At 35.5% G+C, this 16,085-nt stretch overlaps 1 protein-coding gene across 3 annotated transcripts; it reads right to left on the reverse strand.

Moving 5' to 3' along the window:
* Nucleotides 1-1,169: 1,169 nt before the first annotated feature.
* On the reverse strand, nucleotides 1,170-15,670 carry LOC114262144 (chitin elicitor receptor kinase 1-like). 3 transcript variants are annotated; one of them, XM_082905837.1, is made up of 9 exons: nucleotides 15,310-15,668; nucleotides 10,522-10,734; nucleotides 10,352-10,429; nucleotides 10,164-10,221; nucleotides 4,155-4,245; nucleotides 3,778-3,929; nucleotides 3,597-3,688; nucleotides 2,303-2,464; nucleotides 1,170-1,718 (listed from the first exon to the last, which is right to left on the reverse strand). In XM_082905837.1, exons 4-8 carry the CDS (start codon nucleotides 10,164-10,166, stop codon nucleotides 2,371-2,373), a joined length of 432 nt encoding a protein of 143 aa, XP_082761963.1. In that variant the 5' UTR covers nucleotides 10,167-10,221; nucleotides 10,352-10,429; nucleotides 10,522-10,734; nucleotides 15,310-15,668; the 3' UTR covers nucleotides 1,170-1,718; nucleotides 2,303-2,370. The 3 variants fall into 3 exon arrangements, 2 of the variants coding, with proteins under 2 accessions (XP_082761963.1, XP_082761964.1); XM_082905838.1 differs by lacking the exons at nucleotides 10,522-10,734; nucleotides 15,310-15,668 and having other exon boundaries at nucleotides 10,352-10,505; XR_014350643.1 differs by lacking the exons at nucleotides 10,164-10,221; nucleotides 10,352-10,429; nucleotides 10,522-10,734 and having other exon boundaries at nucleotides 1,171-1,718; nucleotides 15,310-15,670.
* Between the last annotated feature and the right edge of the window lie 415 nt (nucleotides 15,671-16,085).

Consider the following 16,085-nt stretch of genomic DNA (forward strand, 5'->3'; position numbering starts at 1 on the left):
TGCATCAAAACCAATCCTCTTGGGCCCATTTTTCTGGAAAACCTTTATAAACACATAGAATAACATGGTTCAAAGCTCAATTTGAGAAATCAAAGCTCAAGGGTGTTTAATTCAAACTCAATGTCAAATCAATATCAAGAACAATATGAACATACAAACATGCATGAATTTTAAACAACTTCAAAGTTCAATTTGATGCTTTAAAGGAGCCGGTTGATCCAAAAAACAAGTTGAAAACATGGACCATTACAAGGTTATGGACATGCATGTACCATTTTACCATGAAATCAACTCACAACTCAACAATTCAAACATGCATGCATGAAATGAGCTTCAATTCACCATGTATGAACTAAAACATGACTTAGCTCTACAATTAATCATGAACCATGCAAGAATTAGCTCAAACACAAGAATGGGAAGATAAAATCCTTACCTAAGTCTTGAATTAGGAGACTAGGAGCTCAAATATGCAATCTATGCTTCAATCCTCTTAAATTTCCAAGCAAAACCAAGCAAAGTGAGATGAAATCTACCTCTCAAGTCTCTCTCTCTCTCACTAAGGTCGGCAAGGCAAGGAAGAAGGCTGAGGAAAATGTTTTGATCCAAGTGTGCAAGGCTCTAATAGTGACTAGGTAGTGGGCCACTCATGTGGCAAAAGTGTAAATAAGCCTAACATTTGCAATTCAATGATCTTTAATCTAATTTAATCATACCTAATCAGTTTTCAGATAAATACACCATAAGATCACATTAATTATGAGGATCATAAAACATCAATCAATTCCCGGTTCGGCCGCCGATAAGGCCTTCAATTAGCAGTTTAAACATAAAACGTGAACAGATCAAGTAAACAATCTAACAGATAGAATACAGATTAACACACATACTCAGTCGATTCAGTTCCAGTTTTCAGTCAGTCAGTTCAGTACTTTAATCAGTTCAATTATCAGTCATAATCAGTTCAGTTCAACAGTAATCAATGTTTATCGGTAAGCAGTGATGAGGGTTATTACATGTTGAACCATAATTCTAAGTACCCATAAATAAATAAATAAAAACTCAAGAATTTAGTCCATTTTTTTTTTAGGAGGAGGGGTACATACATTGCAGGTTTTGAAGAAGCAGGGTACATACATTACCATCACCAACAACAGTAGGTTTTGAAGAAGCAGAGGCTGCATTTATGAAAAGAATTCATCGGAGCTTCTAAATACACTCGCTTATTTTCTCTCTACACTCACTATATGCATTCTATATCTTGTATGTTACAAAGAAAAATTTGTGGATATAGGTGTAGAGATGAACTTGGCGGGAGTGTGGTGGGTTTAGAAACTCCCAATTGCATCATTTAAAACGAGGATTATTATCCAAATGAAATTGTTTCTTTTGAAGTTGCAACATTTTTTCCATTTTGTTTTCCATAGCATTTAAAACAAGTACTCTGTTTTATGTAAAAAATCATTTACAGCATTGTATGAGAATATCACCAATTATATTTATTTTCGAAAATGGATCCATTCTGTTTTGCAATCATCCAAGTCTGATTGGAGCTTTCTTTGCAATGACACTATACTAATGATGCATTTGGTTCTCTAGATGCCATGGAAATAGAAAAATCCATGGTATTTAATAATGCAATAAGAAGCTGAAATATAAAGCTGACCTGTGTAACCCACTGTTCTCTCTGAGTCATATATCTCAAAGTCATTTCCTCCCTGCTCAAACAAACACCCAAGCCCTTCATTTAGTCCTAAAAGAGTACTAAAAAAAGTTAATGAAAAAAGGGCAAAATTTACTTTACCCCATATGGTTTACTCCATGTGTTGTCTACGCTCAGATGTTTAAAATAAGCATATAACTCTCTATGGTTCGAAGATTAAAGTGCACCGTCTATACACTTCAGTGAAAGGATCAAAATACCTCTGAAGTAGCCTTAACATTGAGCAAACTAAGGGCATTTTTGCCATCTTTTTGGGCATGAAATGTGTTTTAACAGAACCATTCACATTCCAAGCACATGTTTTCACAGAAGCTATTAATTTTGATGGTGCACCAAATCATAGGAAGGTTATATGCTTATTTCTAAATATCAAGAGGGGTAAACCACAAGTAGAATTAACCATGGGGTGTTGAAGCGAAGTTTGCCCCCCCAAAAATAAATGATCTAATACAACACATCACCACAGGGAATCAAAGCTTCTGAACAAGCTCATGGCACATGGAAAATAAGTGCAAACACTAACAGCTGGCACAAACATATGAAAAATCATAAAAAAAATACATTATTATCTCAAAATACCTGGCCAAGCATTGTAGCCTCAGATTCAATTCCTCCAACTCCCCAGCCAGCAACTCCTAAGCCAACAATCATAGTTGTATGGGAATCAATTCCAACCACGCTATCAGGGTACAGAATGCCATTTGTGTAGAAAACAACCCGTCCAAGGTATTCAAGATTAACCTAAAAATTACCAGAGTCACTTGCTAAATGCCAAACCAAATAGTATTATAGTGCTAAAAAAATGAGAAAATTTGGACTATGATTTACAAGAGGCTAGAGGTAAATGTGGCTTTACTCTAGAAGCCCCACAAATAGTTAAACATTGCAAACCTCATGTATTGAGCCTATGCCTATCTAATGTTTTGGCCCTTTTACGAGTAAATCATTCATACCACCTTAAGGTCAAATTCTTGCACCTTGCCATGAGAATTTTCCTTAACAACAATATAACATCTAGATATTTCACCACCAAACATTGCTAAATCAATCTACAAAATAAAGTTCAATTATTTTGATAAGTAAAAATAAGATAATTCAAATCAAATAACATAAAAAGAAACCAGTTTGTGACATTTGAAATGAATTCACCATCACGATCAAATGCCAAGAGTTAGAACCCAAAAAAAATAATAATAACCCAAAATTTGGCATGATACGAGACAATAATTTAATTCAAGCCGAATGAACTTATAAGACAAGACAAGAGCCAAAATAACAAAGGTTGAGGTAAGAAGGTGAGGAGGTATGGCTTTGGATAAAGCTGAAAGGGAAAAAAATTAGAGTCTAGATTGAAGAAAAGTGTTGCCTTAGATATATCAGAATTGTGAAAAGAATTTGTAAAGCAGACCCCATATAGTTGGAATAGAAGACAGTACTATTACTGACTCGAGATTAATACACAAGTATGAGCCATATATTTGTGCCCAGACCTTTAAAAGATTCACATCAAGGGAATGTCGCATCTGCTGCTCCATGGATTATAAGATGATTGGTTTTGATGCACCTATCATCCGTAATTTTTAGCCAAAAAGTTTTTTAACCAAGCTTTCATGAGAGCATTTTTGACATAAACATTCCAAAAGCTATTTATGGCTCCTTCGTCAAGTTTCATTGGGAGGTTCTAGACAATGATTTCCAAATATGTGGTTAAAGTCAGATAGTACCACCCAATGATAAATTTCAGGCTCTATAAGAAAAGGTTGAACATGAATCTATGGATTGGGTGAGAGTTGGAATGACGTCACCCAATTCTATGATTAATTGCTGACATTGATTTTCTTTTATATATAAGTAAATAAAGAATTTATCTTACTCCGATGGCATGTATCCAAATGTACCCACAAGACGTGTGGGCAGCGAAGTACTCCCTACTTCAGTCAGCTTTGTTAAGCCAAAATTTGCAACCTGGAAAAGACATATTTACCACAATTATGATGACCATCACATGGTCAACAATGACTATAGGACTGTAAGGAAAAGGGCATCAACACAACCTTGCCGCGATAGTTTTTGTCTATCAGTATATTTGCTGATTTGATATCACGATGGATATAGACAAGAACAGTATGCTCATATATATATTCAAGTCCTCTCGCTGAATCAAGGGCAATTTGCACCCTTGTAGACCATGGCAGGGGGTCCCTCCCTGCAAACATAAATTTTTTTTTTGATAAATAAACTTACTTCATTAAGGCAACATCAAGATGATGCAAATAATACAAAAATGCCCCAGCAATAAGCTAGCAAAAGAAAGCAAAACCAAGAAACAAAACCAATCAACTACCTAAACCTGCAAACATAAATTTAACCACCAGCATTGTTTAAAAGCACTACTGCTAGATAAAGTCTTGACATGCACATCTTATCTCACCTCCACGTAAATGTTCATTTAAATTGCCATTCTCGATAAATTCACAGACTAAAAAAAGAGAGCCCTCTACGCAATACCCAATCAAACGCACCTGCATTAGATGCCAATGTAAGTTACAATGTCTATATAAATACATATATGTATATATACTTAACATCGTCCTTTATATTTCAAAGATCAATCAGTTAAAAAATAAGAAAAAGTCGCTTAATGATATCACAATCAAAATTAGAAGACAATTGGACCCTCAAGTTTCCATCAACAACAAAATTGTACTGCAACAACCAACCTACTGAAATTCCATATGATAATACACTTTAAATATTCATCTCCTACCGTAGAAGACTAAACCTGTGAATACCTCAACCACAAAGACTTTTAAACAATCAAAAAAAAATCATGATAAATTAAATGGCGCAATGTAAATATATTGGTCGTCAAATTACCATGAAATGATAAATTCTGGAGGATTAAAAATAAAAAGGATTCCCCAAAATGGAAGTAAATATCAATCAATTCCAATTACTCCAGGTTCTAAATGTCAGTGAAGTCCATATCAAATCAACAGAAGTGCATGTGCATATATTTACTAACAAGATAACCACATCTCAGATTTAAGCATGATGGTATGTCTGTAAAAATCTGTGGTACACGCACAAAATATCAAATCATGCAATGACAATAGAGAACAGACTAACCCAACCAAGACAATTAAACAATATCTTTTACACTGGTGAAGTGAAACTTAAAACTAGTAAATTGCCAAAAAGTCACAACATCAGCACTGCACAAGAAGCCAATAGAAAGAGGGCACAACATTTGCAAAGTCCAGTTTTGAAAATGTAAAAATGAAGAGAGCAATTTCTGCATTTCGCTGTTTCAGTAGGGAACAACTGCATACTTGAGGTTGGAATCCAATGTAATGATTAATGACCCAATTGTCGCAATGCACATTCATAGTCAACAACCAGTCTCTGTTAACTTCTCGAGAATAGTATAAAAGTGTGTTTAAGAAGAAGTTGCATCTACATGTGCACACAAAAACATGCGGGTGATGTGGCTGTATTTAATAAGCCACTGATTATATACAATTTTTAAGGGGATATGCATTGACTATGTTCATAACCAACTAATATAGTCTAAATTTCCAAAACCATCCCTCTATTTTACTCTATTAAATGCATTCATACTCAATAGAAGGCCAGCAATTCTGCTTTATAGAAGAAAGTTTTGGGCAACTGAGATGAGAATGCTTTGGATAGATTTGTGGTAAAACTAAAAATGATAGATTAGAAATGAATATATTCATGAAATGGTAGGAATAGCATTTATTGAAAATAAGTTGAGAGAGAACTACTTAACATGGAAGACTTGAGCTGACATCTGATGCATACTCACCACAATCAAAGAAAATATAAATTTATTTAATTTAACAGAACATACAAACTTTGATAGAGCTAAATGACCACAAAAAAAAATTATGTAGCCACCCTAACTTGATTGAGACACAAGGTTTAATTTGTTTCGGTTTGGTAAATGCATTCATACTCATCCAAAAATAATGATATTGTAAAATGCAAAATAAAATACCTTTCTTTTAAAAATGGACAACAATATTGGAATATGCCAAAAGGCATTAGTGGACAAAAAGAATGGAAAGTGGGGAATATAAACAGGCATGAAAGTAGCTATTTTGGAGGTAGATTGTCCTTCTTTATGCTTTAACAAGAAAAATGTTTTGCCTACCCATACAGTCAATTTGGCAGGGCATCTAATTTTTGGCATCTTATATTATAAAGGAAAGCACACTTGGATATTACATGGTTTTATGAACTAGAGGCCTCATGAATTAGTTAGGTTTAATATTAAAAAAGGAAAAAATAAAAATAGGAGCAAGAACCACCAAACAAACAGAACATTTTTCAATGAAAAATATCCTCATCTGTTTGTATGTGAGCATGGAACAAAGAATTTGGACATCCCGGTTCTTTGGAGTTAGGCCAGCATGCACAACAATGTCTGAAGTTGCCATGTGTAGACGTCCCCGAACGCCCCGGGAGGGTGAGCTCCCATTCCGTTCATTTGGGGTCACTACAGTTCAGGACTCTAAAATTTGTCACGGTTCTAAGTTTGAACCAAAGAGTCCAAATCCGGCAAATCGTTTTGAGAAAACAGATTTTTGAAAGAAGTGCCAAACATGGACTGCTTTGCCAGATACAGAGTCGCCACCTAAATATTTTATTTTGGAGAAATTTAGGAAACCCTGACTCGTTTGCCTAAGGCCACGTGTCCGTCATCACCAAAGTTGCCTCGGCTCGGGAACTTGGGTACGATTGGGGAAAGTCACTTCGTGAGCACCCCCGCTCGCCCGATCAAAGATCGGCCTCTACTAACCATGATATCAAATTTTGAAAGCATTGTGTGTTCTTATTCCGGTTATTAGCCTAGATTTACTATGTGATGCGCACAGCATACAAGTATAGACTGGGTCGCCTGAATTGGAACAAAACATTTCCTGTTTGTTTTTGAAAGATGGTTTGCTACTCGCAAGTAGGCTTAAAATGCAGATTTTGCCACCCTCAGGTGGGCTTAAGAAAAGATGGTTTTGCCACTATCTGGTGGGCTTAAAACTCGCAGTCAATGATTTGTTCCAATCCAAATAACCCAACCTTCACCCACAGGCATTCAGGCAGTTTATATCATATAAGCACATAGCCTCATGGTAAGCATGCTATTCATGGCAGTCACTCACACGCATGCAAGGATGCTAAAGCATAAAACTTACCGAGTACTCCAAGCCAAAACAAAAGCTAATTAGAAATCCATGCATGATCCTAATTATACAGAAATGTCTAATGCAACACATGCAAAAATGCAACTATAGCAGGCTCGGCTATTCTAAACATGGCATATGAAATGCTACAGCTAACATGTATTCAACTTGGAATTGAAAATACAATGCAGTTAGTATGATGCGCCGAGCCCGGTGCATGCAAAACAGATGAATGAATGCAAACATGCTATCATACTGTATGCTAATTGAAACATGCCCTAATCTAACCATCATAAGCGGGTAAATAAAAGGGAGAAAGACGTGGGGTTGGAAGACATACAACACGCACACGCACACTTATTACAGTTATGCCTTCGCGCAGAGGGTCTGAATAAATAGTACAGTCCAAATAATACAGTCCAAATATAAACAAATTCCTAATTAATTTACAAATTAACTAAGAAAGCTATAAACTGGCATGCAAGCCAGGGACTGCCTTGACTCTGATGAATGATGCATGTCTGGGCTGCCTTGTGCGGAAATCCACTGGGATGCCCCAATTAGCCTCTGTTTTGTAATTTTTCTTGAAAAGCGCGCCAAGCTCCGGAAGGTTGTTGTTTCTTGATTTGCTGCAACAGAGAGCAGGAAAGGGGCATAGCAATGTATTTTCACAAATGTATGCATGCCTCGATCCTCGTGCCACCAATCACGCATATCGATGCATGATGGCCGAAGAGTCGAATTGCACAACTCAATATGGAATGAATGCGCATGAAAACAAAACAAAAACCTAACTCCATCATGGATAATCCGGAATGTCGGTGACTGGGGAATTGAGACACGTTCCGTCACTCGGAGTACGAAACGTACCTCGTTTCCCATGCCCGGGCTAACTCCCATCCCGAACACAATGCAATATGCATGACATGCATGAAATGCAACTAAGATACAATCCTAACATACACAATGTTATGGAATGGCATACACGCTGCACGAGGTAATACACAACCGAGCATACACAATGTTATGGATGAAATGGCATACACAATGCAATATGGGCTTACACCAACATGAGTGGACCTCATCCACACTCACATAGGAGGCCATAAGATGAAAAAGAAACAACTCGAGACACGTGCACGCGCGCACGCAAACCGAGGACCGAACTTACGACACAGAATGCCACTCTAACAAGACATGGCAAAAACATGGAATATGGAACACTGTAATGCAAAAATCAGAGGTAAAATGAGATGCAAAACAGCCCCGAAACCCGGTGAAATGAAACCCGATGCATGGACCGAGCCCCGAAACATGGATTTTGGTGCATGAAATGGCTTATAACTATACAATACAAACATAATTTGAACATGAGATGAAAAGACAGAAGCAAGGCAGCCCCTAGACAAGCATTTTTACAGTTTAAAGCATGGCCAAATAGTGAACACAAGTTGGGCTAAATTAGCATACAAAAGTGGCTCCGCAAGGGAGGCAATGAAGCAAGTGGTAGATGCAAAGCCCAAACAGAAAAAGACCCTTCTACAACACTGAAGAGGGACCAAAAATATGACTACTTACAGTTTATGGAAGCCCCCCAAACAGCATACAAACATACTCAAAATGCCATGCAAGGTAGGGCCCAAAAGAGGTTATAACACAAAGTATACAAAGCATGCCTCAAACACGAAAAGACTCTTAATGAAACATGACAAGGGGGTCAAAATATGGCCACTTTCAGTTTGGACCAAGGTCCAAAAACAGAAGAAAAATAGGCTAAAAAAATCATGCAAAATGGGGCAAAAACATGGATTTCAAAGCAAGTAACACATGGGGTATCTAAACAGTGATGAGCCCTTCTTCAATGTTTAAGAAGGGCTCAAAATAAGCTCACTTACAGTTTATAACACGCCCCAAAACAGATTACATATAGGCCAAAAATAACATGCAAGATTAGGGCCTAAAGAAGAGATAAAGAAGGAGGTGCAAGATGGGGACCTCAAATGACAAAATTCCCTTAATGAAACATGAAATAGAGCTCAAAAAACACTACTTTCAGTTATGGCCGGAGCTCAGATATACAAGAAAGAGAGGCTAAGAAATGTTACAAAAAATGAGCTAGAAAGAGGGAAATGGTAACTCACCCTTGTAGACTAATCTTTAGCAACTTCTTGGACCAAATTTGCTGCCTCCTAGCCTCTGAGAAGACCTCCAAGCTACTGGAAATGGAAGTGGTGGTGTGGTGCTAGGTGATGGTGTGTAAAAATGGTTAAAAACTTAAGGGGTTTTGAGGTTTAGAGTAGAGAGAGAGAGAAATTTAATGTGAGAGGCTTATACAAAAATCTATATCTGCAAAACACAGCCGGGGGGGGGGGCTGTTATATAGACACAAGAGGGTGGAAAAGAGGGGGAAATGAAATTCAAATTTCCCCCCAAAAAGGCCAAAAAGTGGGATATAAAGGCAAGTGGTAGCTGCTGGACCCAAATGGCCGAGATCCCTTCAACAAAGTTGAAGAATGGCTCAAAATAAGACACTTTGTAGTTTATGACCAAGTCCGAAACAGCTCACAAGTAAGCCTAAAATACCGTGCAAAAATAGGTCTAAAAGAGCGTTAAAGAAGCAAGTGATAGGAGGAGATCTCAAACAGCAAAAGATCCTTAATCAAATATGAAAAGGACCTCAAAATATGACTATCTCAAGTTTGGGTCGGAGCCCAAAAATGCAGAATGAAGGTTCGGGAGCCAAAACACACAGTTCGGGGCCCCGAAAGTGGGCTGTTAGGCACCGGAAGTGGTGTCCGACCATGAAGTTGGTCTCTCGGACCACAGTGTCCCTCAAAAGGGAGGAAATAAGGTGTGTGCCAAAAACAGGAGCAAACGGAGGTGGTTAAGCGGTCCCGAACAGAGGCACACGGCCGTCGGCTCCGAAAAATCGGAAACCGAGCTCCAAACGGGAAAAATGGCCTACGACCACGAAACATAGCCTACGGCCACTGAGAGATGATCTACGAGACCTCTCCCTCCCTTCGGGAAGAGAAAACAGAGAAAATAGGGCCTGGTTTGAAAACCGAGGCAAAGCACACAAGAGTCCGGAAGTCCGGAGGCAAGGCTCGCAGCTAAGATTCTGAAACTTCAGAACGAACACAATATGCAACATCACCAAGCGCTCAATCGATGACGTCTTAGTCTTAAGGTCGGTCAAAAATGGGGTGTCTACACCATGCATTCAAGACACTCACCATGTTAGCCTACATGGACTTCATTTGCCTCTAGATACAATGCTTCACCTGGTTTAAGCTTCACATAGTTAAAGAGGAAAGCTAATAAATTGGATTTTCCTCACATTAATCAGAGAGCACAATTACAAACTAGAAGCACAAAGTTAAAAGTCAGTGAATAACATGAAAAAAAGATTGAGAGGACTTACCACTCCATCCTAAAATCTTGTCTTCTCTAAAGGAGTCAATATATCAATAGGATCAACAAGTTCATACTCAACAATTTCCTGAGGAGTTGATAAACAACACGGATATAGCTATGATTACCTAGCATAATAATGCGCGGATTTGTTAATTTCAATTCGGAAATAATATTCACCTTCTTTAGGTTGGTACCATTTGAAGAATTGTTTTCAAAATGAATTTAAGCAGGCCCATAACTCACAGGATCATTCCTTTTAGTATCACAACACACATGAATTCCCATTGAAGAGGTTTATTCTACTGCCACTCAAGTAGAATTCATACCATTCAAATTATACACCCATCGTAACATCATAACCCTCATTTTGTGCTCCAACTATACCACAATCTGACCCCAAAATCATATGATTAGAAGTTGATAGCAATCTCAAACTACATATAACAATTCAGATACCATAGCTCATTGTCAATTGTATTATATATACTGCTAGGAGACTTCACAATTGTTAACAAAAAAAAAAAAAAAAGAATAGAAAATTAATCGCACGAAGAATTGGGATAACCAAACATGCTTACGATGTTCTAATGTAAGGAATTCGTGTTGGTTAATCGTGCAGGGAAATAACTATGTCTACGAAACTTTCTTGCGGCCATATGTAGCAAAGCACAAGCTAGACATTGACAGGAATTTGCAGCAACTGAGGACCAGGGCATGGGACTTGGTGTTTTACTATCAGTGAAAGTGCACAAAGCTGAGGCAAACAACATTCTTCCAAATTATTTAGTACTTGGTTGCTTAGTCTAGAAATATCACAAAAACTAGGAATGAGGTATGGTTTTCCCATGTTAGCTCTCTCTCTATCATTTTTAGCTTGCAGGTAACTCAAGTGTGCTGGTCCATAGTGGCATGACATGCATTCACATACTTGTAAATGACAAATTTGAATTTTAGAAATACTTTTGGTATATATGAATTTGATGGCTTCAAAATCTAGGCCATATAAGTATTTTTTACGACATTATTAAACTGAGCCTTGTTTTTTGGTTGTAATTTTTGTCAATCCTTTCAAAAAGTACCACTTGTTTAAACAAATTTCAATTGCAGGGATTTGTTACTAAATGTTTATGGGAAGATGAATTGTGATACCTAAACATAAATCACTTGTGTGAAGGTGGTCTTGTTTTCGTTCTTCATGATTTCAAAAGCAAATATAATGAAAAATTTGAAACACCTATAATTTTCATTTTTATGAAAAAAAAAAAAACAGTTTTAAAATGTCAAAAACAACTTTTTGATATTTCCTAAAAGTGAGTTGTTTTCAGAAATTTTTTCCCAAAACAATTTTTACTTGTGTTTTTGCACCAAAAAAAAATGAAATATGAAACAAAAAATCAAAACACAACCAAACAGACAACCATATTGCTTGAGCCCAATGTTAAGAAAACAAGTACATACCATAACTCAATGTTAAGAAAACAAGCACATACCATAACTCAATGTTAAGAAAACAAGCACATGCTGTTAGCTTATGTAATGACTGTCCTCATTGACACATTGAACAACCCACCTTAATGTAGCTAACAATTCATAATGTTTTTGACTTCAAGGTAGTTGCAACAGTCTTGTGGCAATATCTTCAATCCACAAGGCAGATTGAAGGACTACATTATCTTGACGTTTTTGTTCTGCTTTATTTCTAATTGATATTTTGAAGTCATATTAGATTTAACTATTAATGAATCTTTGTATGGTTTCTTTGAAGTGTTTCAAAAGGAGAGTTTTCTTCACTTGGCTTTGATGCTTTTTTTTTTTTTTTTTTTTTGGATTGGCCACTTGACTTTTATGTTAAAGGCAGGCATCGTCCATAAGGTGATAATGTGCTGTTGTAAATCTTTATATAAGTGAATGATTGACGAGATAATGTGTATCTTTTGTTGCTGCTACATTTTTTAGCCAGAGTATTTGGATCTTTGTATAAAGGGAACACAGGCAAATATTGTCCCATTTTTTTTTTACTTATTATGATTATTATTATTATTGTTATTTTTCTATTTTCTTTCATTTCATAGTTCTCATGAATGATTTGGTTTTGAATTAGATTGAGGCTGATTGAAATCATGTTATTGAACTTGCTAAAGTTCGAATTGCTTTTTGAGTTTAGGCAAGTAAGGAAGATATTCCGTTTCAATATTCATAAGATGATATCGTGGAAAGTTTTGAAGTTGAATTGGTGCTCCAAACTGTTGAGTTTTAGAAGTGCTGAATGTTTTTATAGGCTTTTGTATTTCCTAGCTGGTCTGTGGATCACCTATGTACTATGTTGATCATTTTACTTCTATTTTTTGACAATTGTTCCGTGATAATTGCTTCTGCTGGTAGTGTTCTTTGGCAAAACATGCTTGCTTGCTTTGCCTTTGTGGCTTTTGTACTGTTACTTTAATAAAATATTTATGATTGATGAATGTTTAATGATATGATCAGTGGTTGATGTTGAATCGATTTTCAAATCATTTATATAATAGTTACCCTTGCATCTTTATTTTTTTTTTTAAAAGGGGAAAAAAATCAAACCTGTTCATAATAATAATTACGAATGAAGAATAATGTATTCCTCTGTTATATGAACACCTAACATGCAAAAGGTAGTAATATTATAGTTGAAGTTGAACTGAACAAACAACAAGGCAGATTGAAGGACTACATTATCAATGGTTGTTGTTGAACAAAAAACTTGTAGTTTAAGAGGCATTATTTTTGAATTGGTGAAGTTATCTAGAATGAGTTTCTAAGTAATCAAATCTCTATGAGTGAGCTTCTAATGTGTCTGCAAAGGGGCTAAGTACATAAAAAAGATTCTTAGATATTTATATATCATATATGGAACATTTTTTTTGTCAAAGCAAACAATAAACTTCAGCAAAAAATCAATTTCGCATAATTATTGTACAACATATAAGAAGAATTTAAGAAACCCTAACTCTATACAGTGAGAGCCCAACAAACTTCTATAGAAAATACCAAAATTAATTTCCATGAGACTAACTTGTAAGTTAGATTTAAAAAATGTACAGGACAAAAAACAAAGAACAGAAGAGGAGTGTATATCTGGCTGGAAAAAGGGGAGAAAATTAGGGGAAATGAGAAGTAGGCTCCAAGGTACAATCCAACAATATATGTATGTACACACAATGAAAAATTTAAAAACTGTCCCATAACAACTTAAGATTTAAAATTAACTAACTAAGAACAAAATAGGACTAATAATGCTAAACTACCAAATATAATAACATAACAACTAAAATCTTCTTTACCTGCAGAGAACAAGGTGGTTACATAGTGCTATAAGATTCTACAAGCAGATAAGACAAAACACATCAAAAGGGAAAAAGCAGAAAAATGAGAAGGACAAAAAAAAGGCCAAAAAAAACCAAAAAAAAAAAATCAAAAAACAATTAAAAACGAACAACAAACATAGTGAAACAATTTAATACCATTTCCCCCCCTAAACAATCAGTAACAAAATAACAATACAAGAAAATAGTGCACTACCTCAAAATAAACAAGACAAAAAACTCCTAATATTAAGCACAGAATCCCAAAGACCTCAGCACAAAATAGGCTCAACCAAGTTAATTTTTAGCTCAAACTGTAAGCCAAATTGCAAAAAAAAATTGAAAAAAAAAATTAACTAATAAGAAAGAAATACCAAGAAACAAATATAATCTACCAAAAATACATAACAAACCTCAAAACACCATTGTGTATGACCCCTCAAGAACTTGGAGTTCCCTTAAGGGTTCTCTAATTTTAGATTCAAGAAATGAAATTTTTTTTTATATACAATCACAACTGAGTTAAGGATCCTAATTTTCGTAACCGAACACCAATTGTTTTAGATTAGCAAATTTTTTTTAAAAAAGTTAGTGTTCAACCCATTAAAGAACCCAATTTCACAATAAGCAATTGACATTGAAGATAATTTTCCCATCACAAAGAAATATGAAACCACTAAATATGAAGCAAACCATTGGCGAAGACTCCAATGGCTATGTGTAGTTTTCCTCACATTTCTATTTAACCCGCCATAGTGGCCCAAGGCATTGAACCCCAATCAAATTAAAACATGATTCATACTAATGTGGTATAATTCTCTTTTATGAATGAAACTCAAACAAAAGTCATTTCCAAACCAAAAAAAAAAGCAATGAAGAGAAAAGATTGGGCCTTTAACCATTCAACTCGACGTTTAAAAGTAATCTTAAGAAATTGTTGAGGTTTATTGAACTTTTCACACAGATGATATATTTTTCAATTTAATCAAAGGAATAAAATTAGTAATAATTTTTTTTTAAAAAAGTATGGCAACTTTTTGCAAACCCATTTCACAAAAGACACCTAATGAGGCAAAGAAAACCATAGGCCAAGACTACAAGTTGCACAGTGTTTCCATACCCAAAACTCAACATCATTTAACCTAAGAGTGGAATAGATAAAAAATTATTTAAAATAAAAAAAAAACCAAGAAAGGAGAATACTTAACAGGATAACAATTAAAGATAAATTTTGTTGCCCAAAACAAATCCCAACATAGGTTAGGAATTTCAACAAAGCACAATCAAATATGAATAATATCATATTAAAAAAAAAACATAAAGTTTATCTACTACATATTATTTCAGTAAGTTAGGGATTTCACTAAAGCCCAATCAAATCAACATTTCATAATATTTTAGGCCTTTAAAAATCCATAACAATGAAAAACAAATCAATGAAACCCTCTTTTACCCAAAATGAATAAGCCACAAAATATACACACAGTAAACATCATACAAACAATAATAAAAAGAACAAATCCCTAACAAATTAACAGAACCAAAGAAAATTAAAACACTTTACAAACCCTAACTGGATCAAAAGGAACCTAAAATCGAAATACCTAACATTCTTCATCTATGTCTTTACCTTAATAGAAGCTTGTGTCGTATTCTTCCATCCTTGAGCTCAATTTCTGTTTGATTCACTGGTGAACAGTATGAATACCCACAAAAAAAATAAAACAAATTGGCACCACAGAGGAGACGTCATCGACGGTCGCCATAGGAGAAATGACGGAGGAGATCGGTGAGAGGAGAGAGGAGGGAGGAGATCGGTGAGAGGAGGGAGAAGGTGGTCGAATATCGTGGTCAGTGGAGGGAGATCATCGTTGAGAAGAGAAGGGAGGGTTTTCTGAGACAAATTATAGAGAGAGTGGGTATACTATGGATCCTTTGATGTAATAAACAGCTGTAAGCAATTTGAGGTTTGTTTCCAATCAATACCCTTGCATCCAAAGAAGAAAAGTTATAAAGCACAAGGTTAAAATTGACTTTTCAACTTTTAAAAATACTGTTCATATTTGGCTGAAACTATTGTTAACCTTGCATCCGTGCTTTATATATATTGTATAGATATAAATAAATATAATCACATTTAATTAAAAAAATAAGGATAAATTACACTGACTCTCCTAAAGTTTATGTTTATTACAGTTCTTCTAACCTTTTGGAAATAACATCTTCCTCTTGAGATTTAAAGTTTCGTTACAGATTTTCCCCTCAGCCCTTTTAATTTTTTTAAATACCAATTTTACTTTCATTGGGTAAATTACATTGACACCCCTCACATTTTAGAAATTACAATCCTCTCCCTAAGGTTTAAAGTAGCATTACCAATTGTGTAACAACCCTCATACTGTTTAC

Source organism: Camellia sinensis, chromosome 14 (assembly GCF_055761805.1).
Source record: "Camellia sinensis isolate YWXY chromosome 14, ASM5576180v1, whole genome shotgun sequence".
NCBI classification, from domain to species: domain Eukaryota; kingdom Viridiplantae; phylum Streptophyta; class Magnoliopsida; order Ericales; family Theaceae; genus Camellia; species Camellia sinensis.